The 24797-nt window shown below is 55.9% G+C and overlaps 1 protein-coding gene across 8 annotated transcripts in view; it reads left to right on the plus strand.

Annotated features, from left to right (window-relative positions):
• The window catches only part of TNPO3 (transportin 3), a 48723-nt gene that overhangs the window by 16157 nt on the left and 7769 nt on the right, over positions 1-24797 (plus strand). For 4 of the 8 annotated variants that reach the window (XM_074903592.1, XM_074903588.1, XM_074903589.1 and 1 more), the window contains exons 2-14: positions 608-808; positions 1624-1697; positions 2578-2734; positions 8830-8973; positions 12772-12947; positions 16877-17015; positions 18353-18499; positions 19947-20054; positions 20346-20437; positions 21698-21837; positions 21920-22111; positions 23769-23860; positions 24493-24569. In XM_074903592.1, the coding sequence (XP_074759693.1) occupies positions 608-808; positions 1624-1697; positions 2578-2734; positions 8830-8973; positions 12772-12947; positions 16877-17015; positions 18353-18499; positions 19947-20054; positions 20346-20437; positions 21698-21837; positions 21920-22111; positions 23769-23860; positions 24493-24569 (1739 nt within the window). The remainder of the gene's footprint in view (positions 1-607; positions 809-1623; positions 1698-2577; positions 2735-8829; positions 8974-12771; positions 12948-16876; positions 17016-18352; positions 18500-19946; positions 20055-20345; positions 20438-21697; positions 21838-21919; positions 22112-23768; positions 23861-24492; positions 24570-24797) is intronic. The other 4 variants (XM_074903596.1, XM_074903591.1, XM_074903595.1 and 1 more) reach the window with 4 other exon arrangements.

Genomic DNA, 24797 nt, shown 5'->3' on the forward strand with positions numbered 1-24797 from the left:
GTGGGCATCAGATCTGGTCTTGAGCCTGCCATCCTGAAGGGATTGTGGTGACTTCCCACAGGGGATCAGGGACAGGACAAGAGGAAACGTCTGGAAACTGCCCCAGGGGAGGGTCAGGCTGGGCAGGAGGAGAAAATGTTTCCCAGCAAGAGTGGTCCGAGAGTGGAAGAGGCTGCCCAGGGAGGGGGGAGTCCCCATCCCTGGGGGGGTTTCAGGGCCGTTGGGATGAGCTGTGGGGGATGTGGGGTAGGGGAGAACTTTGTAGAGTCGGGCTGAGGGTTGGACTCGATGATCCCGAGGGGCTTTTCCAGCCTGAAGGACTCTGGGGTTCTGAACTGAGGCCGTGAGCATCCCCGCCAGGGCCAGGTCTCTGCTGGAACCTGATTCATTCCTTCAGCTCCTCGGGTGGGTGTCACGGCCCCGACACCTTCGTTCTCCCCCCCTGTGGTGTGGACTCTCCTGGTGAAAATTCCAGGGGTGTTCTGGGGGAGAGGATGCGTTTTTATGGGCGGGGGGCATTTGGGCTTTCTCTTCAGCCTGCTGGTACGTGCCGGGTTGGCTTGGCGCCACCCTGCCCGCTCGCTGACGCCGCCGGCTTTGTCCCCAGGTCCACGCCTGGGAGATCTCCGACCAGCTGCTGCAGATCCGCCAGGATGTGGAATCCTGCTACTTCGCGGCGCAGACCATGAAGATGAAGATACAGACTTCCTTCTACGAGCTCCCCACGGATTCCCACGCTTCCTTACGGGACTCTTTGCTGTCCCACATCCAGAACTTGAAAGACCTGTCACCGGTCATCGTCACCCAGGTAGGTGCCGAGTGGAGGGCTGGAAGGAGCCGGCAAGTCAGAGAGGGCTTAAAGCCTGGACTGCTTAGTCCTGACTTACTGTTGAGCCCAGCTCGTGTCACAGCCCTGCTAGAGCTGTTCCTTACGTAATGGCCGGCTTGGGGGAGGAAGAATAGATGCTGCGGGTCACACTGATGGTGGCCAGCTCCAGGTTTTGTCACTTCTGAGGTGAAGCCCTCAGTTGCTTTTCCTCCAGCGTGGAGAGCAGAGAAGGTTGATGCCTGCAGCCAGCCTGGTCATGTCTCCCAGTACAGAATCATCTGCCCTCCTTCATTATTTGGCTACTTTAGTTAAATTGAGTATTTTGCCCTCCTGTTTGCTGTTAGGAGAGGCTGAGAGGGAAACGGCTCTTCCAGGGCTTTTCCCCGCCGTTCTCCGATGGGGACAGAGTGCCTGGGGGATTCCTCCCGAGGTGCTGGCGTCTCCTCAGAAATCCCCTCCTTCTCCCCCCAGCACTCCGTTATCCACCCGTTCCTGCGGCCCAGGGCTGCCTGACACCCCGCACGCTGAGGGGAGGTTCTCTGTTTGAGCCCCTCAGCCCAGCAGAGACTATCACCCCATCGCGGCGCTGGCCGCCTGCAGGTCACCCCTGGGGGGGCTCCCGCACACCGCAGGGACATTGTGAATTAATCTCCTGCCTCTGCAGGCTCAGAGTTACCTGCCAGCCTTGCCGAGCGGTGCTCTGACAGTCACAGCACCCTTTCTGCTGTGCTCTTGGGCAGATTTCATCAGTCACTGTGCTTAGTTGTGTTTTTTTTTCTCTCTTCCCTTTTCAGCTTGCTTTAGCCATAGCAGACCTTGCCCTGCAAATGGCTTCTTGGAAAGGCTGTGTACAAACACTGGTTGAAAAGTAAGTAATTGTTTATAGCCTTAAACTCGAAATGGTTCCTTCGGTGTTGAGTGGGTGGACCTGCGTGGTCCAAAAAAGGCACACAGCAGCAAACGGCCCAACGGTACAGAAGTTGGGTTTTTTTGATTCCCTATTTAGATTCATAATTTTGAGTCCCTGTTAGTTTGAGTCCCCTTTTTGATTCATAATTTTGAGTCCCTGTTAGATGTCTTTTTTTGATTCAAAATTTTGATTCTGTTTTTGATTCATAATTTTGATTCCTGGTTTGATTCAGCATTTTGATTCCGTTTCTTGCCTCATCATTTAAAGTGTCTCGGATCCTGGCAGGGAGACGGGCTGGAGGGAGAGGCCTGGGGCTCTGCAGCAGTGTCTGGGCTCACTCCCATGGCTGCAGCTCTCCGAGACTCGACGATTTCCCTCATCCCTGTGTCTGTTACGGGCTGATCCCTCCTCCCCCCCGGCTTTGGCACAGGATGGAGCCGCACATGAGCCCCCGCTGTGGGGTGTCCCGAGGTGTCCTCTCGGCTGGGGCAGTCGGGCCCCATCTCCGTGCCACGGGGCTTTGTGCTGCCCTGGGCCACCGAGGGGGGATGCCACGTGCTGAGACCCTGCTGAGGGGGACCCTGGTATTTCCTTAGCGGCAGAGAACTTGATTTATCTGGGCAGCAGCACCTGGACTCGATGTGCTCATCAACCAGCAAAGCTTCTGCCGTTTTTCCATTGAAAACCTTGAGCCAACCCGCTGAGGGAGGCTCTGCCCTCGCAGCCGGGCGCTGGGGCATGTTCACCTTGTTCTGGTCACCTCCTCGCCAATATTGTGTTTTTCTGCCTGTGCGTGGCTGTCCCCCGCCTTCACACGCCGCCCTTCCCGTTGTTTCAGGTACAGCAATGATGTGACATCGCTGCCCTTTCTGCTGGAAATCCTCACGGTGCTGCCAGAAGAGGTTCACAGCCGATCCTTGCGCATCGGAGCCAACCGCCGGACCGAGATCATAGAGGATCTGGCCTATTACTCCAGCACAGTCATCTCCCTGCTGGTAAGGAGAGAGCGCCACGGCCCAGCCCTGCTCAGCGGCCCAACAGCCTCGTGCAGCTGCTGCTTCCCCTCCACGTCACCGACCCGCATGGTTCCGGGTTGGTTGTGATCAAAAAACCGGTCTGAAACAACCTGATTTTATACATTCCAGTTCCAAGCAGATCAGAATCCCAGCCAGGTTCCTCCACTGCGTTGAAATGGGAGCTTGTTGTGGAAATTTAACAACTTTCTCATCCTCTCACCGGACAGTCTGTGTGAGGACTGTGGTGTTTTAGCTGGTGGTACGGAGCGGGGAGGCTTCTTCTGGCGCTGTGTACTCTAAGTTCAGGAAAAGATCTTTAGTCTCCTGGATTGTCAGTCCTGTAGTTGGCTAGGACTGGATTCCTGTGCAGGCTGGGGTTAGTTTGGGGTTATTTGAGGGTTAAGAAATTATTTCAACCCCTTATGGGTGTGTGTAGAGCTCTAGATCATCTCTGGATTCACACCTATGCGTGTCTCTATCACTTAGAAGAAAGACTTTCAGGTTCTTAGTGATTTCTCTCTCTTCTCATGCCCCTTTCAGACATAAATCCAGGCCTAATTTCTGACCATCATATGATAAGCTGAGATGATGTGTTAAGCTGCAGGTCACCTTTAGGATTGGCTGAACAAGGAGCCTGTAGCTGAATCTCCAGGTGGTTCTTCAAAGATTTCCCTGTTTGGAGACTTCTTCTGGCACTGTGTACTCTAAGTTCAGGAAAAGATCTTTAGTCTTCTGGGTTGTCAGTCATGTAGTTGGCTAGGACTGGATTCCTGCACAGTGTGGGGTTAGTTTGGGAATATTTGGGGGTTAAGAAATTACTTCAACCCTTTATGGGTGTGTCTAGAGCTCTAGATCATCTCTGGATTGACACACACATATGTCTCTATCTCTTAGAAGACAGACTTTCAGATTCTTACTGATTGCTCTCTCTTCTCATGCCCCTTTCAGACATAAATCCAGGCTTACTGTGTGATAAGCTGAGATGATGTGTTTAGCTGCAGGTCACCTTTAGGACTGGCCGAACAGGGAGCCTGTAGCTGAATCTCCAGGTGGTTCTTCCAAGATTCCCCCATTTGGGGAGCATTCACGCTCTCTGAGATTGTTGTGGGCCCCCAAACAGGACAGGCTGGGGGAGCAGAGAAGCAGCGTCGAGATGAATTGCTTCAGGGACTGAAAAACGCTCCCGGCTGGCTCCTGCCTTTCCAGAGAGACTTCTCACATTCTTCAGCGTTGTTTGGGCGCCATAAATCCCCCAACCTGGTCCCTGCTTCAAAGGGAGCATGTGCCCCAGCCTCTTCCTGCTGGTGTCTCCCCTTTCACGCCGCTTATCCAAAGAAGGGAAGGATGGTGTTGGTGTTCCCTTCCCGCCGGGCAGCGGGATGATGTCAGCCTGCCCCACCTGCGCCCCGGGGCTCCTCCCGCTGGGGGCTGGGGGTCTGCGCTCCCCCCGTCTCTCTTCCCCGCTCCTGCTGCTGCTTTGCTGGGTCAGTTGGGGGCTGTTGAAGATGAGAGGAACCTCAGCCTTGAGGATCCTTAATGCTTCATCCACACGATCAAGTAAAACCCCGTGTTTTGCAGTGCTTTTTGGTGCTGTTTCCCCACGCTGCGGAATCGCAGCCCCCCTTTGCTCTTAGGCTGTCATTATTTCCTTATCAATGAGCAGAACTGAAGGGCTTTATTTTTTTTAGCTGTGACAACCTTCTCTCCTCCTCAGCAGACATGTCTTCGTGTCCCTTCCCGCTCTACCGTGCAGCATCTTTGCCCGTGCCCAGTGCTGTGCCGTGCAGAAAAAGGTGGAGGGCTCTGAGCAGAGAGAAGGGGGTTGCCCTCCCTGGATCCGAGTCCTTTATCCCCTCCTGCCCCTCAGCTCTTCCCCCCCGCACATCCCTTCCCTCTCTGAATCCCCTTCTCTGATGGGACCCAGCACAAACCCAACCCTCAGCACTTTTCCTTTGTTTAATTTGGAAAAAAAGGTGGAGTAGAGGTAAAAAGGGCTCTTTCTCTCACCCCAAAACCTTTGCAGAAGGCCCCTCGTTCTGTTTCCATGCTGCTTTTTGTGGGTCTGCGCTGAGGGAAGGCCCAGAGAGTGTCAGGAATAGAGACACGAGCGTGGCAGGTGCTTCTGGTGGATGTTCCCTGTTTGTGGGATGTCTGGCTTTGGCCCTTCCTGTGGAGGCCTGGGAAGGAGGATTCCTCTTCCAGAGTTACTCCACTGACTGAAGGAAAGGGCATTGCAGCGATCAAGGATCACAGAACCATTTTGGCTTGAAAAGACCTTTAAGATCATTAAGTCCAACCATTAACCCAATGCTGCCAAGCCCAGCACTAACCCACGTCCCCAAGCGCCACATCTACGCATCTTCTAAATACCCCCAGGGATGGTGACTCCACCCCTTCCTGCCTCTTCCAGCACTTGACAATCCTTTTGAGGAAGAAATTTTTCCCAATATCCAACCTAAACCTCCCCTGGCACAACTTGAGGCCGTTTCCTCTTGTCCTAGGTATCAGGACACAGAGTTGAGCCACACCCTCTGCTCAGTAGCAGCCCAGGCCTTGCCTGAGAATCAGAATCACAGAACCCCAGAGTCCTTCAGGCTGGAAAAGCCCCTCGGGATCATCGAGTCCAACCCTCAGCCCGACTCTACAGAGTTCTCCCCTACCCCACATCCCCCACAGCTCATCCCAACGGCCCTGAAACCCCCCCAGGGATGGGGACTCCCCCCTCCCTGGGCAGCCTGTTCCACTCTCGGACCACTCTTGCTGGGAAACATTTTCTCCTCCTGCCCAGCCTGACCCTCCCCTGGGGCAGTTTCCAGCCGTTCCCTCTTGTCCTGTCCCTGATCCCCTGGGAGCAGAGCCCAGCCCCAGCCTCTCTGCAATGTCCTGGCAGGAGCTGCAGAGAGGGATGAGGGCTCCCCTCAGCCTCCTCCTCCTCACACTCAACACTCCCAGCTCCTGCCCTGCCTCCTCACAGGATTGATTCTCCAGCCCTTCCCCAGCCTCGTTGCCCTCCTCTGCCCTCGCTCCAGCCCCTCCAGATCTCTCTCGACTGAGGTGCCCAGAGAGGTGTCAGAGAAGACTGTCACCTCCCCTAAGCCAGGTTTATCTCAGGAGAGCTCTGTGCCATGACCACTGCAGCCATCAGGGGAGCCCTGTTCTGCTTTTTCCACGGGCTTAGTAGTGGGTCCTTACTCCTGAACCTCTTTTCACCTTCCTCAAATCCCTGCTCCGTGCCGTCCCTCCGAGTTGTCCAGCCCCCATCATTCTTCCTGGCACATCTTGGAGAGGACTGGCTGTCACATCGGTGGGACAGGCAACATCACCTCGCTCCGGCTGCTCCAGCCTTCGGTTTTGCTGATTAAGGATGCTAATTAACCTCAGACACCAGAGTGAAAAGGGCAGGCGTGTTTTACTGGGGATAACTAAATAACGTGGCAGAGTAATACAGAAAACATGCAGTGAGAAAAGGCAGAATAATGCACTCGGGTAGGGAAATCGAGGGTGATGCATCAGATGGCTGCTACGTGAGAGGGAGAGAGCAGTGATGAAGGAAGGTCCATCCCCCCTCGCACCCGTTCCCACACCCAGCCCCGCAGGCGCTGGGCAGCCCCGGTTACAGCGAGGGTTTGGGGAACCTTTCCCAGCCAGGGGGGAGCCCCACGCGCTGCGTCCCCCCGTAGCCGAGGCATCCAAAGTCGCTGTGAGCGGGTCCGGCCTTGATACACCAAAAATCAGCCCCCCAGAATAGCTGGCCCCTTTGTTTTGAGGGAAAAATATCTGGTTTCGTTCTCCTGTTGGATTCCACCCAGAGCCTGGCCAGGGCTTGGGGCGGGGGAGAACAGGGGAGTTTCTGACAAGGCCAGATACTTGGGTTCTCAGCCTTGGACAAGGCTGGGAAAGGAGACTGGGTACATTCTGCCTGTATTTCATCCTCACGGCTGATTATATTCTCTCTAAGCTGCACCTTTCACCAGGGAGTTTACGTTATTTTGTTAATAACTACATGCGAAGTTACCAGCTTTGGCTCGGGGCCTGTTGTTCAGGCTTCAATATTTCACAGAATCCTTCAGGTTGGAAAAGACCCTTGGGATCATCGAGTCAACGCTTTAGCACTTTTTACAGCACGTAAGTGGGATGTTATAACTCAGTACAACACCCACTAGCACAGTGGTTATTGGTTATAAAATACATGGGTTCATCTGAACCTGGGCCATCAACTTGGGCCTGTTGTCCGAGCCTCAGCACTTCACCTTCCCGGAGACGATGCCAGAAGCCGGTGGTGGATCACCAAGGCTCGACTTTCTCTTCAGATTTCCTCTGCATCTGCCTGGAGCTTTGGTGGTAAATCCCAGCACGGGGTATTTCAACCACCTGCCCGAAGAGCGACGTTAAATTTTTCTGCGCAGGATTGAAATGCTGAATGAATTCCCTTTTCTGGGGTTCCAAAATGAGGTTTTAAAATGTTGGATGGGGACTGTGATGAAATACAACGGTCTGCCTGCAGGGCTGAAGTGTGAGGTGAGGATCTCGGGGAGCTCTTGTGCACGATTGCTCGGGACTCTGCTAGGGAGAGGGGAGCCTGGAGTCCCTCTCCAGGTCCTTCCTCTCCCCCCATCCTTCCTTTCCCTCAGCCTGGAGAGCTCAGGGCTTCCTTTGCTGTTAAGCTTTGCTAAAGGTTGCTGTTAGGTGCAGCACAAGCGTTGGCCATCACTGGAAACAAAGGGTTGGCCGCTGCCAGACCCACGTCCTGTCTGACACCGTGATGGCGTGTTAGGACAGTCCTTGGCTCGGCCTTTGGGGTCGGCCCAGCTCTCAGGACCAGTCTTTGGCAGTGGTTGCTTTGTGGTGAGGAATATTAAATTGAGATTTGAGTCAGTTTAGGGATTTATCACATATGCAACTCAATTCGTGTCTGTGCTCCGGCAGCCCGAGACAGGATCCTGCCAAAACATGATGGGCTGGGAATGAATGAAAACACTCAAACTGCTTTTCTCCCTTTTGTAAGAGCAGCTAAATTTGACTGAGAGGGTTTTTCAGCTCTGCCCCGACATCTCACCAAGTCCAGAGCAGCTTCACTCGGGGCGGGGAGGGTGCTGCTGTTGGTAGGTGCTTGGTGTGGCCTTTGAGAGGGTGCTGAGTCCGTGTGCCCTCGAGAGGACGTTTGCAGAGCTGCCCCGTTCCTGGTTACAAAACCAGCGTGGGGACGTGGCCACCCTGGGTAGAGGCACAGGTCCTCTCTCTGCTGGGGTGGGCGTCCTCGGGTGTCTTCTGCCCAGAGTTTGGCCTCCACGTAGGTACAGCACCGCTGCTGGGTCGCTGAAAGCTCCACGTGCCTCTCGTGGGGGCACTGCTGACTGTCCCACCCCCACCTCTTGCCAAGTGTTGTGGGGTGGTTCTTGATGCTGAATTAGTAGACAGCTTTCCTAAAGTCAGCTTTATTCTATTGGGTTCTCTTATTTCTATTTTATTTTATTGTGTTTAATCGAGGCCACCCCTCGATTCCTGGGTTCAGGTTTGGGCCCCTCACCCCAAAAAGGCCATTGAGTGACTCGAGCGTGGCCAGAGAAGGGCAACGGAGCTGGGGCAGGGTCTGGAGCACAGGTCTGCTGGGGAGCGGCTGGGGGAACTGGGGGGGTTCAGTCTGGAGCAGAGGAGGCTGAGGGGAGACCTCCTGGCCCTCTGCAACTCCCTGCCAGGAGGGGGCAGAGAGGGGGGATGAGTCTCTGGAGCCAAGGCCCCAGCGCCAGGCCCCGAGGGAATGGCCTCAAGCTGCCCAGGGCAGGGTCAGGCTGGCTCTGAGGAAGGATTTCTGTGCAGAAGGGGCTGTTGGGCCTTGGAATGGTCTGCCCAGGGCAGGGGGGAGTCCCCGGGATCCCTGGAGGGGTTGAAGAGTCGGGCTGAGCCAGCGCTGAGGGATCTGGGGGAGTTGGGAACGCTCAGGGGGAGGGTCATGGTGGGGCTGGAGGAGCTTCAGGGGCTTTTCCAACCTGGATGATTCTTGTTTCTGTTGTTTTGCTTGTGAAATTCCCCATTGGAGTTGGGCTCTTAAGCAGCTCTTCCTTGTCCTGCCGTAGATGACGTGTGTGGAGAAAGCGGGCAACGATGAGAAGATGCTCATCAAAATCTTCCGGTGCTTGGGGAGCTGGTTCAACCTGGGCGTCCTGGACAGCACCTTCATGGCAAACAGCAAGTTACTGTCCCTCCTCTTCGAGGTGCTGGTGAGTATTTCTCTTGGGAAATGAGGTGGTGGTGGGCCTTGGGTACCGGGACGGCGTCGCCTTTAAACCCGGGAGTCTCTGAGGAGCACGGCTGCCTTCCCGTGCTGGTGAGGAAGATGAGTCTCACCCTTCCTGTCGCACAGAGGAGCTGTCTGGGCTCCACCTTGTCCCTCTCCACTGGCAGGCAGGGCGGAGCGAGCTCTCTGCCCGCAGGAACCTGCCCGTGCTGCCTGCAGCCACCTCCCTCCTCTCGCACTGCGCCTTGGAGGGCGCTCGGAGAGCACCGGGTTCCCACGCGTCTCCCCCGCCTCCTCTTAGCCCCGGGAAGCTTCATAAACAGCACAGAAATAACACTTAAAACTGGCTGGTCCCTCGAGGGGGACAGCAGAAGCACACTGAGGGTTTCCTCTGCCCGTGTGCTTGGTCACAGAATCCTCTGGGTTGGAAAAGCCCTCGCAGCTCCTCCAGCCCCACCATGACCCTCCCCCTGAGCGTTCCCAACTCCCCCAGATCCCTCAGCGCTGGCTCAGCCCATTTACTGCCGATTCATGCAACAGCACAAATTCAAGTATAAATTCAGTGTAAAACACTGATCTACTAACTAGCCGTTAGCAGTGTTACGTGTCGACGTGCAAACGAGCCGTACACAGCCCAGTAATATCTACTACTGTTATCAACTCACCCTGCAGCCATGAGGATGAACGAACATCACAATTTTATCTATTTGCTTTTACCTGTTGCCAGGCTCATACAGCTGTGAAGAATCTGCAGAGGCCCCTTAGCAGCAATATTTGACAATTCTGCTTTGTTTTGTCCAGCTTCCCTATTAAAGAACACCAGACAGTTGCAAAGTGATTTGTGGAAAAGTGACTGTGCCGTTTCTCAAACTCCCATGCCCCCTCCAGACCTGCAAAAATTAATTCAGCCTGTGTGTTGTGTTGAACTGCACGATAAAAAAAGTGTTTCTTCCAAAAACTCAGAAACATGCTGCCCTGTGCTTAGCCCTTCCCTGCTTTGATCAATGTGCCCCATTTGCCCTTCCCTGACAGAGCCACGTGTCACCATTACCCAACTGAATTAGCAACAACCCACTGTAAATATTTAAAAGGAAAAAAAAAAAAACAGTGCAACAAGGAGACTTTAGTTCAGGATTTGTGTTTTGGGGACAAGAGCGATGGGCAGAAACTAGTGGTGGAATTTTCAGAAGCCAAAAAAAAAAAAAATAGGCACAGGGCTGTTTGGCTACTTGTGTGGAGGAGAGACAATCCTTCAGGATTTTTCGTTCCTGACCCAGAGAGTCTGTGGGGAAAGACTCCCAAACCTCCCGAGAGCTTTCCTGTGGAGCTGGACAGACGGACGGCGTGGCGCTGCGGCTCCGGGACAGCCACCAGCGATTCCTTCATCCCCAGAAGCTCCCTCCTGCACTCGCCAGAGACACTGCACCGAGAAGAAAAGCTCAAAGACCGTTTAATCCTCTATTTGTATCAGTTCTCCTTCCTGCTGTACTAACCATCCATTTTGCAGCCTGTATTAAGCAGATTTCTTCCCTATCTCAAGCAGGAGCCGGGTCCCATTTCTCCTGAAACATTCAGAGCAGGATAAAAGATTGAACGCCCAAGAAATGACCCTTTCTAGCCCCGATTGTGGGTTGCTGCTGCCGCCAGAGTAGGTGCTGGGTGAACTTCTGAGCGTGCTCAGGCTTTGAAAGAGAGTTTTGGTCTGAAACACGCTGTGCTTGGTCCTTGCTCCGACTCCAATTGTTCTGTGGGGCTCTGAGCGAAATAAATTTGCTCAGTGCATTGTTGGAGTAAGTTTGCTGTACCCCTGGGTTTAAATGTTGGGTCGTTTTGGCTTTCAGAGTTGTCTGTTGTTGAAGAAACTGCGTGTGCTTGATACTAAACCCAGTGGTTTTTTGGTTTTGTTTTGCTTTCTTTCCAGATCTTCAGTAAAAGACTATTTTATTCTTTTTCTGACAATTTCACCTTGGAAAATTAACTACTGAAGGTTTTTTTTTTGCCCTGGCTGAACACCTGAGAGCTGAAGAGGCTGGTGAAACAGGGCCGGGTAGGAGAATATCCCTTGTGGCTGCGACAGGGAGAGTGAGGAGCTGAACAGAGACGAGGAATTCCTGGAGGATGGAGGTTTCTGTGTGACACTGCCCAGCCCTGTCACCCAGCGCCACAACTGTCTGTCCCTCCTCCTGTTGTTAAACAGGATGATCCCTCGTTTGCATCCAGCCCGTGGCACAGATTTAATTAATGACAAATGCAGACGAGGGCTCCCGTTCAGGGGGAGACGGAACAGACAATATTCAACACCCGGCTCCCCTCGGGGGGGCTGCAGCAGGAACCCCTCTCCCCCAGACCGGGGCTGTTGGCTCTGGGGCCTTTTTATTGCGTTCACACCACTTGTAAACGGGCGTTTTTGCCTTTCTCCCCTTCCACCTTCCGGCGGGATCCTGGATCGTTTTCCAGATGCGTTGAGACCCCATGGAGGAGGATGCACAGAGGCTCCCTCAGAGTTACTGCTCCTTTGTTTCCTCTCCGCGCTTCGCTGCTCACTCTCTCCTCCTCCTTAGTATGCCAGCCTCGTCCCCTGCCTTAATTACTCGGGGCTCCCTGGGAGCCATTAAACCGCCTGTTAAATCAGCCCCGCACAGGCGCTCTGAACCTCTGCCAGGAGGGGCCTGAAATCCACTCGCTCACCCCCAGAACATCCAAAGGATAAATATTTCACACCGGCTTGTGAGAAAACTCATCTCCATCCTCACTGAGGACTCGGTGGTCCTCACGGGTCCCTTCCAGCTGGAGATGTTCCGTGAACAGGCTGGGGGAATGAGCAGGGCAGTGTTTTAGCTGAACAGGAGCCAGCAGTGTGCCCAGGGGGCCAAGGAGGGCAACGGCATCCTGGCTTGTGTCAGCACTGGCGTGGCCAGCAGGGCCAGGGAAGGGATCTGAGCCCTGGGCTGGGCACTGGGGAGGCCGCCCCTCGCTGAGTGGGTTCAGTTTTGGGCCCCTCACCCCAAAAAGGCCATTGAATGACTCGAGCGTGGCCAGAGAAGGGCAACGGAGCTGGGGCAGGGTCTGGAGCACAGGTCTGCTGGGGAGCGGCTGGGGGAACTGGGGGGGTTCAGTCTGGAGCAGAGGAGGCTGAGGGGAGACCTCCTGGCCCTCTGCAACTCCCTGCCAGGAGGGGGCAGAGAGGGGGGATGAGTCTCTGGAGCCAAGGCCCCAGCGCCAGGCCCCGAGGGAATGGCCTCAAGCTGCCCAGGGCAGGGTCAGGCTGGCTCTGAGGAAGGATTTCTGTGCAGAAGGGGCTGTTGGGCGTTGGAATGGGCTGCCCAGGGCAGGGGGGAGTCCCCGGGATCCCTGGAGGGGTTGAAGAGTCGGGCTGAGCCAGCGCTGAGGGATCTGGGGGAGTTGGGAACGCTCAGGGGGAGGGTCATGGTGGGGCTGGAGGAGCTGCAAGGGCTTTTCCAACCCTGATGGTTCTGGGATTCTGTTTTATTTCCTTCTGAACTGCTGTGGGGTTTGACTGACGTTTTACCTCCTGTGTTTCACTCTCCCAAGGAAGACTCGGGGGGGGTCCTGCTGTGGAGGGTCAGTTTTGACCTCAAGTGTTTGAGGGGGGTAAAGCAGCACCAGCTTTGCAGGGCTGGTAGGAGTGAGTTGTTGGGGGCCGTGGCTACGCAGACACTCTACAAACTATTTCAGGGACACCAAAAAACTGTTTTTTTGATCCATTACTATCTCTTTTCACATACAATCCCCCACCTCTTCTGCTTCTTGTTTCCTGCAGCAACAAGACAAGACGTCCTCAAACCTCCACGAAGCCGCTTCGGATTGCGTGTGCTCAGCCCTCTACGCCATCGAGAACGTGGAGACCAACCTTCCCCTGGCCCTGCAGCTTTTCCAGGGCGTCCTCACCCTCGAGAGTGCCTATCACATGGCCGTAGCGCGCGAGGACCTCGACAAGTAAGCGAGCTCCCACCGTGCCTCTGATTTTGTGGGTTATTTTGGGAAGCCGCGGTGTTTGCGGGCGCCACGCTGACGTCCCTCAGGCAAATAAGGATTTATTGAACAAAAATGAGTGAGCGAATGGGCTTCCTCACCCTTGGTGCACCGATTTGTGCCCTGGGTGTGTGCGCTCAGCTCCAGCTTTGGTAGACTTAGGCTTAATCTTCCTTGTGGTGGGCGAAGGAAGATATTAGGATATTAGGAAGGATTTCTGTGCGGAAGGGGCTGTAGGCGTTGGAATGGGCTGCCCAGGGCAGGGGGGAGTCCCCGGGATCCCTGGAGGGGTTGAAGAGTCGGGCTGAGCCAGCGCTGAGGGATCTGGGGGAGTTGGGAACGGTCAGGGGGAGGGTCATGGTGGGGCTGGAGGAGCTTCAGGGCCTTTTCCAACCCAGATGGTTCTGGGATTCGTGAAAGTGTCCTGTTACCAGCCTTAATATAGAGTTTAGGAGCAACTTTTTGCTCCCACTGCTTCCTCTCTACAACCATCCCTCTGTGGCTCGGCTCTTCCCGAGGTCTGGGTGTGCTGGTTGGCTCAACAGCCCCTTAGTCTTGACTTAAAAGGAGCTGTCGCCTTCATACCTTGCTCGAGCACGTTCAGGCCTGGTTTTGATGAGTGTTGGCTGCTACCAAACGTTGCTGCGCTGGTTGGAAACCCTCTGGTGGTTGATTTGAGGCCAGTTTGTGCCTCTTTTGCCAACATCTTCTTAACTCCAAGAGCTTCCCAGCTGGGCCTTATTCCTGGGTGCATTTGTAGGTAGGAAGCAGCCAGCGTGAGCCAGCCCAGCTCTTTCAGTCCTGAGATGCTTTTATTTTCCCTTAGAAATCTGAGTTCAGCTGAATTCACAAGGGCCCGCGAGCCTCGTGCTGCTCCGGGAGGGACCTCGCTCCCACCCGTTGGCGTCGTGGCACCCTTGGGTGCAGGTGGTGCCTTGCCGGGCATCTCTCACCTTTCCACTCGCCTCGTGGTGTTGTGTTTGGGTCATCCTGTGACTGATGAACCCGTCCGTGAGTTGTCAGAAGCTGACGACTTTTTCTGCTCCAGCTCAGTTGGTTTTTGTTCTTCGGCACAGCTCTGGCATCCCAGCTCCATCAGAGAACTCTGTTTACTCTCACTCTGCCTTTTTTATGTGGCTGTCGCTAATGAACGTAGACAAGATCAGTTGTGAGGTTGATCTGGAACCTCCCCAGTGCCAAACTGGTATTTCCTCTTCAGCCCGGCCTGCTACCCAACCGCTAGCCAACCACTAGCCAACCAGTCATCCCTCCCCTGGCCTGTGTTCAACCCGGATTAACCAGCTTCCGCATCACCCCGTGATCAACTCTGCTCCATTTCTCCTGTTTTAAAATGTTACTGATAAGAATTAGGTGGGTCCAATCTATTTTTGGAGGGAAAAGGGCTAAATTTAATTTGCTAGCTTCTGTGTATTTGGAAAAATACACAGAAATATTTAGAAAATACACATGAAAAATGTCAGCGCTCGCTTGCGCTGCCAAGGGCAGACTGGCTGGGCTGGATTTGCTGTCCCCGTTGCCAAACACGAGTGTTTTGTGGCCATGCACGGTGTTGCCATCGATGGGAACAGCCAGAGCAGCAGCGAAGCCCTAGGATTGATGTCCAGCACCTGATTTTTGGCTCCTGGGATGGCGATTAGCCGGTCCCTGCTCCTTCCAGCCTGGAGACGTCTAAACCGCCTTCCCCCTTCCTGCTCAGCCAGAATCTTAAAAACTGAAGAGTCTTCACAGAGTTTTTGCTGTGCCACAAACCTTTAACGGTGCTGCCATCCTCAGCGCGCGGCGATTCCACCAGCTCTTGATTACAGCTGGAAAAAAAAAAAATTTTTTAAATCCCTGCGCTGTTTTTGTCCTTGGCAAGGGCTGGCGCTGGTTTAGCTCCTGGCGATTCTCGCTCGATCTCTGCTCATCTCGCCTTGCAAAACCCAGCTGCCTGCTTTCCAGTCCTGCTCCCCGGCTGCCTGGAGGCGCTTGGCTCCCCGCTGAGGCTTTCCAGATGATTGAGGTTGAAGAATCGCCCTCGTTTCAGCTCGGGGTGCAAAGCCCAGTTAACGTACCTGCCTTTGACTTAAGGAAATTCCAAACCTCTGCCGCGTTAAACGAGATTTCCGCCAGCGAAACGAGTAGTTGCTCCTCCAAGCAAACCCTTCTGAAATCGAAAAGTATAGTGGCATCTGGTCCTACTTATCCTCCCGTTAAATAGAATTAGTCTTCAGTTGGCAGCCATGTCGAAGTTTGTTATAACACCCTCTCTGCTCGCTAAAGCTGTCCCTGCGGTAGCATCCCCTTCGCTCCTGAAAAATGTGGGAGCTTTCGTCTGCAGGAATTAGGTGTAATGAAGACATTTTCTCTCCAGTCTCTCTTGGGGATGGGTTCCCCTCAGCGCTCCCAGGTAGAGGGTAAAGACCCGGCTGACGGGGCTGGCGACGTCTCACCACGTTCCATCTGCTGCTGGAGATGCGCCGGTTGTCTAAAGGGATTTAAAAAAATAATAATAATAATTCTCACGTGGGGGAGAATCTCACGCCTCTGTCTTTAAGTCAGACTTTAGGGTGTCTTTGCAGCACATCTCTGGGTGCATGTTGCTTTAGGATTTCACAGAACCCCAGAGTCCTGCAGGCTGGAAAAGCCCCTCGGGATCATCGAGTCCAACCCTCAGCCCGACTCCACAAAGTTCTCCCCTACCCCACATCCCCCACAGCTCATCCCAACGGCCCTGAAACCCCCCCAGGGATGGGGACTCCCCCCTCCCTGGGCAGCCTGTTCCACTCTCGGACCACTCTTGCTGGGAAACATTTTCTCCTCCTGCCCAGCCTGACCCTCCCCTGGGGCAGTTTCCAGCCGTTCCCTCTTGTCCTGTCCCTGATCCCCTGGGAGCAGAGCCCAGCCCCAGCCTCTCTGCAATGTCCTGTCAGGAGCTGCAGAGAGGGATGAGGGCTCCCCTCAGCCTCCTCCTCCTCACACTGAACACTCCCAGCTCCTGCCCTGCCTCCTCACAGGATTGATTCTCCAGCCCTTCCCCAGCCTCGTTGCCCTCCTCTGCCCTCGCTCCAGCCCCTCCAGATCTCTCTGGGATTGAGGTGCCCAAACCTGGACACAACCTCCAGGTGTGGCCTCACCAGTGCCGAGCACAGGGACTGTCACCTCCCTGCTCCTGCTGGTCACACCGGTGCTGACACAAGCCAGGAGGCCGTTGGCTTTTTTGGCTCCCGGGCATGCTGCCAGCTCATGACTCCCTAAACCTCTCCAGAAGAGGAATACTAAAACCAAATCCCGGGACTAGTGGTTTATCTCGGACCTTTCCCCCAAATCCCTCGGCTGAGGTCGTCTCGCAGGCGCGTGCTCCATCACACCGTGCTCTGCCTCCAGACCCTTCACTCCTCCCCCTGGTTCTGCTGTCTTAAAGCTGAGCCCAGCTTCCTCCCAGCCACTGAATTCTCTTAAGAGCAGCTGCAGCGTCAGGCAGCGCCGTCCTCCGCGTGGGCAGCGGGACATCCTGGGTTTATTTTTGGGGTCACTCAGTAGATTTTTCTTCTGGAACGTGGCACCTCCCAGGTGCTGGGGAGCCTCCCGCCGGTCCCTAACGGACGTCCTGAGCCTTGTCGCCCTGTGCTGTGATTTTGGAGAAGTTTTCTCTGATACCGCAGGTCATAACAAAAGTTTCCTTAAGATTTGCTTATTGGAACTCAGTGCTTTCACCTGCTTCGGAACAAAGTTCCCCTATTTCGCTGTTTCCCAACCGCTGATGGAAAGTTGAAGCAGAAGTTGGTATTTTTTGATCTGAGACAAAGCTCCGGGGCACGTTACCTGCTCGACCCGAATCTCTCCCATACTGGGTGGATCTTTCTGACTTGTGCCCTGTTTTTCTTCCCCAGGGTGCTCAATTATTGCCGTGTTTTCACCGAGCTGTGCGAGACGTTCCTAGATAAAATCGTGTGCACGCCGGGCCAAGGGCTGGGTGACCTGCGGACGCTGGAGCTGCTGCTGATTTGTGCGGGTCACCCGCAGTACGAGGTGCGTGAGGGTCTACCCGCCCTTTTCTCCTCACCCCCATCGCCAAACCTCGCTCAGCCAGAGTTGATTCAGTGGAAAAACCTTTGTTTTACGCTGCCACGTGGTTGGGAGGCTTCAGTTCCTCCGAGCTGCTGGCTGCGAAACGCCCGCTCTGCCTTTGTGAGGCAGAAACTTGGCTCCGCTTCCCTTTCCCAGCCTCCGGGACGTGTGGGACTGCAAGTACAGCTCTGAAAGCCTCCCTTATTTTCTTTCCAACTTAAGTCAAGCTTTGCAGGGATTGTGGCGCGACTTTGCCCTCTTAAGTCGGTGAAATGTTTTGCAGCAAAGCTCCCCGACCGTCCCGCCTCACAGAACACCGTATTTAAGAGTCAATCCCCTTTTATTCTGCCAAAACTGTTAATTATATCCCCGTAGCTGGCCCCCGGCTGACTTAGTCCGAGTTCAGTTCCTTCGCAGAGGGGTCGTCCCGCTGAATCAGCCGCGGGGAGCAGGCAGGTGCCAGCTGGGATTTGCCGGGGTGCGCTCCCCCTCCCTCCTTGAGGTCCCACTGGGGAACGGCTGCGGCCGCTGAAGCGCTGGGTGGGAGGATGGGGAATCCAGGTCTGGGATTTCCAGAGGCTTTTCAGCGCCCCAGAGGTAGGTCAGACCTAAGCGGGCGGGCGAGGTAGCTCAGAAACGATGGCTGCTGCCGTGGGGGCTCGTTTGCTGCGGAAATTGCGGAGCAGTTTGTGCTTCACCAGGTCTCTGCAGCGCTCGCCTGGGCCTCGGTGCCTCTTTTAGTCCCCTCTCCAGGTCTTGTAAGCTCAGTCCCCTTTGGGCACGACCTTGTGCCAGCGATGCTTAGGAGGACTTGAAGCTCTGCAGCTGCCCCTAAAAAAATCCATGCTCTTTTTTTTTTTTTATTTATAACTGTGCTTACAAAGAGCCTGTAGGCTTTGGAGCAACGTCCCCTTCCAGCCTGAGCTGTTTTCTTGGAGATGTTTGTTCCTGTCTGGGGTCGGGGAGATAAAAACTTATCGCTGGCAGCTGTGAGTGATGCAAAACGAAGCCACGCTTTGAAGCGAGAGACGGTTCTTAACGCTGCGGTCTTAATTTTGCCAGGAAAAATGCTTTTAGTTCTGAGGGCTGGTGACAGGTTTTCAGATTCACGCAGCGGGTTTCAAATCCTTTATTAAGTGACAAGCAGCAGGGGAGATGGGCAAAGGTGGGGGCGTGATGAATTCCTGAAGCTGGGGCACCCCATCACGCTGCTGGCACCCCCGGAGGAGGTTTCTCCACCAGGAGCGGAGGGGGAAAAACAAAAAAAAACCCAACTGATTTTTTTCTTTCTTAAACAGGTGGTAGAAATTTCATTTAACTTCTGGTACAGACTGGGGGAACACCTGTACAAGACAGACGATGCTGTCATCCACAGCATCTTCAAAGCCTACATCCAGCGCCTGCTCCACGCGCTGGCCCGGCACTGCCAGCTCGACTCCGACCACGTAAGGCTGCGTTTGCTTCCTCGGGAGGGTTTGCCTGATTAAGGATGCTAATTAACCTCAGACACCAGAGTGAAAAGGGCAGGCGTGTTTTACTGGGGATAACTAAATAACGTGGCAGAGTAATACAGAAAACATGCAGTGAGAAAAGGCAGAATAATGCACTCGGGTAGGGAAATCGAGGGTGATGCATCAGATGGCTGCTACGTGAGAGGGAGAGAGCAGTGATGAAGGAAGGTCCATCCCCCCTCGCACCCGTTCCCACACCCAGCCCCGCAGTCGCTGGGCAGCCCCGGTTACAGCGAGGGTTTGGGGAACCTTTCCCAGCCAGGGGGGAGCCCCACGCGCTGCGTCCCCCCGTAGCCGAGGCATCCAAAGTCGCTGCGAGCGGGTCCGGCCTTGATACACCAAAAATCAGCCCCCCAGAATAGCTGGCCCCTTTGTTTTGAGGGGAAACATCTGGTTTCACTCCACATTAGATTTCCCCAGAGCCTGGCCAGGGCTCGAGGGAGAAGCCAAGGGAGTTTCCCTGCTTCTCTAATTAATTTATGAGCCAGGTCACACATCAGGTCGCGAGGCCGGACAACTGTCTCCACAACCCGTTATCTTGCCCCCACACACAAAGAAAGATAACGATATATTGAGGAGAGACGTGTTTTATGACGTTTAAGCTCCATCCTCCATTAACAAGCACACGTATTTCACTCATGACTACACACTGAGCAGCTTCAGCTCGGGGGCCGTTCGGGCTTCAACACTTCCACTTCTTACATCAGAATAGGTGGTTGGTTATAGCTTAGTATAATACCTGTTAGCACAGTGGTTATCAGTTATAAAATATGCAGGATTTATCTCTAGGCCAGCTCTGGTTTGGGCTGGCAGCCCAAGCCTCAGCAGGGTGGGGTGTCTCTGTTCTGGGGCTGGTGGCTCCCCGTAGCTGCAGGGCTCTGCGACTCCTTGCAGAGAGAGGATGGGGAGTGATAACAACGGCTGTATTAAACAGCTTTTGTTAAATCAGCTCTTCTAACAGAGCTTTGTGGTGTCTGCCTGCGGCGGGCTGACCTCTCCCACCTCCCCTCCAGGCTCTGAGCGCTGCGGAGAGACACCTCATCCCCTGCTCGGGGGCCTTTGGCTGGAATAAAGCTGGTGCAGGTTGCTAGCGCAGTGCTGTCACCTCCCTCCTGGAAATCTGGGAGCTTTATCCTCCTTCCTCGGCTCCTCGTCCCCTCGATTTCCACCCCTTCCCCTGCCTGTCAGAGCGGGAACACGCAGCGTGTTGGTTTTGTGCAGGACTCTCCTTCGAGCAGCTTGGTCTGGGGAGAGGAGGGCAGGAACCGTGGATCTCGCCTCTAGAGTGGAATTGCTCGGTTTTTCGTAGCTGGTCTGGTGGGGGGAAACCTGGATTTCTCTGAGCTGCTCTCACCCTTTTTCTCTCCCTCCTCTCTCTTAGGAGGGTGTCCCAGAGGAAACGGATGATTTTGGGGAATTCCGGATGCGGGTTTCAGACCTGGTGAAAGATCTGATCTTCCTGGTGGGCTCGGTGGAATGTTTTGCTCAGGTGGGTTTGTGGGGCCGTGGCAGGAGGTAGCCCAAGCCCTGGTGGCCTTTTGGGGTGGGGAGGAGGCCACGCGCAGCATCTCCTCGTGCGCAGGGGAGCACCCGTGTCTGGAAGGAGGTGTCACATCGCAGGGAAACGATTCTCTGGTCCCCAAAGCCATCAGGGTGGGCTGTGGAACACCAGGGCTCCGGCAGGCCCGCGGCGGGGGGGAGGAGGTGAGGAGCGGGGTGGGATTCACCCCCCCCAAATTGTGTTCGTGGCTTCTTTTGTGACTGGTTCCCTTCCTCGCAGCTCTACGCGACTCTGAAGGACGGGAACCCGCCCTGGGAGGTGACGGAAGCCGTCCTCTTCATCATGGCCTCCATCGCGAAGAGCGTCGACCAGTGAGTGCCGAGCATCCTGCGCGTGGCCGCGAGGGCCTGGCCCGGCCTCCGAGCCAGTTTGGCAGAGACACCACCACTATCCCAAAGATACTCCTAGGAGGGTCCTTTCCCAGGGGGAAGCTTCTAAAAACCACACTGTATTACAGATAATCCTTAGCCTACGCGGTCTGTCCTGCAGCAGAGCAGTACCCCTGGCTGAGGGGCGGTTCTGCAGCCCCGGGGCTGAGCTCTCGAAGCAGTTGGACCTTCTCAGATCTCTTCTGCCTCCCTGGGGACTTTCATAGAACCGTGGAATCACAGGATGGTTTAGGTTGGAAAGGACCTTAAAGCCCATCTAGTTCCAACCCCCCTGCCCCGGGCAGGGCCACCTTCCACCAGCCCAGGTTGCCCAAAGCCCCGTCCAGCCTGGCCTTGAACCCTTCCAGGGAGGGGGCAGCCACAGCTTCTCTGGGCAGCCTGTGCCAGGGCCTCACCCCCCTCACAGGGAACAATTTCTGCCTCAGATCCCATCTAAATCTCCCCTCTGTCCGTTTAACCCCGTTCCCCCTCGTCCTGTCCCTCCCCCTGATGACGAGTCCCCCCCCCTTTCCCGCAGCCCCTTTCAGCCCTGGGGGGCCGCTCTAAGGTCTCCCCGGAGCCTTCTCTCCTCCAGCTGAACCCCCCAACTCTCCCAGCCTGTCCTCACAGGGGGGCTCCAGCCCCCCCAGCATCTCCGTGGCTCCTCTGGCCCCGCTGGAGCAGGTCCGTGTCCTTCTGCTGTTGGTGCCCCCGAGCTGGACCCAGCCCTGCAGGGGGGTCTCCCAGAGCGGAGCAGAGGGGGAGAATCCCCCCCCGGCCCTGTGCCCCCCCTGCTCTGGGTGCAGCCCAGCACACGGGGCCTTTCTGGGCTGCCAGTGCACGGTGCTGGCTCACAGGCAGTTTTCCACCCCCCAACCCCCCCAAGTCCCTCTCCTGGGGGCTGCTCTCCAGCCCCTCCTCGCCCAGCCTGGGTTTGTGCTGGGGATTGCCCCGACCCGTGGGCAGGACCTTGCCCTTGTTGAACTGTACGGAGTTTGCCCGTCCCCCCTCTCCAGCCTGTCCAGGTCCCTCTGGATGGATCCTTCCCTCAGCGTGTCACCACAGCACACAGCTCGGGGCCGTCGGGGAACTCGCTGAGGGTGCCTCAATTCATCGAATCCGGTTCAACAAAACCAGCTACTCCGTGGAAACCGTCCAGGAGCCACATTGGGGCTAAACCACCTGCTTTTTTTTCCCCCTCAGGGAGAACAACCCGACGCTGGTGGAGGTGCTGGAGGGGGTGGTTCGCCTCCCCGAGACGGTGCACACCGCCGTCCGCTACACCAGCATCGAGCTGGTGGGGGAGATGAGCGAGGTGGTGGACAGAAACCCGCAGTTCCTGGGTGAGCCTCTCCCCTCCCCGCCGCCCTGTGGCCAACCTGCTCCCCGGGAACCCCCTTTTCACCCCGTTTTTCTCCTCCGCAGATCCCGTGCTGGGTTACCTGATGAAGGGGCTGTGCGACAGGCGGTTGGCCTCGGCGGCGGCCAAAGCCATCCACAATATCTGCTCGGTGTGTCGGGACCACATGGCTCAGCACTTTAACGGGCTGCTGGAGATAGCCCGTTCCCTCGACTCCTTCACGCTCTCTCCAGAGGCTGCTGTGGGGCTCCTGAAAGGTGCGTGTGGAAAAACACTCCCTGTGTTGTCAGCGGGTCTCTCACCACGGGTGCCACAACCCCGTATTCACACCTTTTTGTACTTAGATGAGTGTCTGTGTTCATCCCGAGGTGCTCCACGCAGCCACATTTCGTCTTCTCAGGAGCTCACGTGGGGCGGGAGGTAGAACAAGATCCTTTCTGGGTTTTTAACTTGTTTCCATCCCTGCTCTCAGCTTGAAATACAGGAGAAAACCATTTGCAGTGCTCACGGCCAAGCTAGCAGTGAGTTTCGGCCATATCCAAGCACTTGGAAATCAGCCGCTGTACCCACAGGATGGAAAATTGCAACTATTTGTCGTTTTAGAGACAGTTTGGGCGCAGGAATGTAGTTTTTCAGCTCCCCTGAAAACCACATTTATCAATGAGATGGGTCTGCCTGCCATCGAAGCGTTCGCTCCTCACCGGGCCTTTGGGCAGCGTCTGCCTCTTCAGCCACGGCTGGGTCGTGGCCATGCAGGACTCGTGTCCAGGCTGCAAAGATTCCTGATGGATTCGGGTGTTTCTGAAACCTTTAACGATGGGGCAGCTCCGGAGGTTGTGCAAAGGGAGCCCTGTTGGGGCTCAGTGGTGCGTTTGACACAGTTCCCCACAGAATTCTCATGGAAAAACTGGCTGCTCGTGGCCTGGAGGAGCGAAGGGTCTGCTGGGTCAGGCACTGCCCGTGGACAGTCCCGGGGGGGGGTGGTCAGTGGAGCTAAGTCCAGCTGGTGGCTGGTCACAGGTGGGGTCCTCGGGGGTTGGGGTTGGGACCGTTTCTGTACAACATCTTTATCGATGATCTTGATAAGGACACGGAGTGTGTCGTCAGTCAGTGCGCGGGTGACACCGAGTGACGCGGGAGGGTCGATCTGCACGAGGACAGGGAGGCTCTGCAGAGAGGCTTGCATAGGTTGGCTCGGTGGCCAACGTCAACGGGATGAGCTTCAACAAGGGCAAGTGCCAGGTCCTGCCCTTGGGCCACAACCACCCCCTGCGTGGCTACAGGCTCGGGGAGGGGTGGCTGGAGCTGTCCGGGGGAGAAGGGTCTGGGGGTTCTCACTGACCAGCAGCTGAACAGGAGCCAGCAGCGTGCCCGGGGGCCAAGAAAGCCAACGGCCTCCTGGCTTGGGTCAGCACTAGTGCGGCCAGCAGGGACAGGGAAGGGATCTGAGCCCTGTGCTCCCTCCTGAGGGGGGATGAGTCTCTGGAGCCAAGGCCCCAGTGCCAGGCCCCGAGGGAATGGCCTCAAGCTGCCCAGGGCAGGGTCAGGCTGGCTCTGAGGAAGGATTTCTGTGCAGAAGGGGCTGTTGGGCGTTGGAATGGGCTGCCCAGGGCAGGGGGGAGTCCCCGGGATCCCTGGAGGGGTTGAAGAGTCGGGCTGAGCCAGCGCTGAGGGATCTGGGGGAGTTGGGAACGGTCAGGGGGAGGGTCATGGTGGGGCTGGAGGAGCTTCAGGGGCTTTTCCAACCCAGATGAGTCTGGGATTCTGTGAACCTCTTCCAGTCTCAGGAAGCTGTCCTGCTTTCTCTCTGCCCGCACACGGCTGCAGGCAGGGCCTGTCCGAGGACCTGTCCGGTGTCCGGCCACGCTTGGGTGCTGCCTTCCTGCTCCTGAGCCCGTCTCCTCTTGCTTTCAGGGACAGCCCTGGTCCTCGCCAGGCTCCCCTTGGAGAAGATAGCAGAATGCCTCAGTGAACTCTGCGCCGTGCAAGTGATGGCGCTGAAAAAGGTACGTCCTGCTCGGAGCCACCTTCGCCTGCCCCTTGGCTGACACCACTCTGGGGGGGACAGGGCAGAGGCCATCAAGCTGCCGTGGCTTCGTCTTTGCGCAGTGGTTGGATCCACCGTGGGAATTGTGTGTCCTCAGAAGCTGGAGGAGTCCAGCACCGAGACCAGACTTATCCCAAAGTCTCTCCTGGCTGAGAAATATGTCACCGCTAATAAAACAGGGAGAGAAACAGCCCCTAGAAACAAGTTTCTGTAGCAGGAGCCACCTGAACCCCTCCCCAAACGCCTTCACCCCGCGTCTCTGGGGTGGAGAAGGTGGGAAGTCGACTTCCCTGTGGAACACGGGGCCCCAAAACATCCCATTCTGGTGGCCTTGGTGACCGTTCTGTGCTGATCCAGGGTAGGGAGAGCAGAAATCTCAGTGGGGGTGGCAGCAGGAGGGAGGGACCTCTCAACAAAGGGATCTGCGTGTTCTCTGGTCTTTCGGGGACAGCCAGGAGCTGCCCAGGTGGGAGGAGATGTCTGCTCTGCTCTGGCCCAGCAGGGATGCTGAGGGGCTGCTGGTGGGCTCTGGCCTCCAGGCTTTGGTCGTTCTCAGGTCCTGAAATCCCATCATTTTCCCTTGTTTTTCAGCTGCTCTCTCAGGAGCCAAGCAATGGCCTCTCCTCAGACCCTACTGTGCCCCTGGATCGACTCGCTGTCATATTCAGGTGAGGGTGGAGGCGCTGGCACAGCCCAGGCGTGGGTCAGAGCTGCTCACCCAAGGGCCTAAAACCAAATCCGTGATGGCTCGTTGCCCCCGCTGGCCCTGGGAGGAACGGGCTGGAAGCTGCTTCTCCAAGCTCAAGGCTCCCCAGCCCCTCTTAAACCACGTTTCAGCTCCTCGTCCTGCAGCCTCCAACCCCTCGGCTTTAAACTAAAACCTGACAGTGTAGAAA

This window comes from Athene noctua, chromosome 3, assembly GCF_965140245.1.
Source record: "Athene noctua chromosome 3, bAthNoc1.hap1.1, whole genome shotgun sequence".
Lineage (NCBI taxonomy): Eukaryota > Metazoa > Chordata > Aves > Strigiformes > Strigidae > Athene > Athene noctua.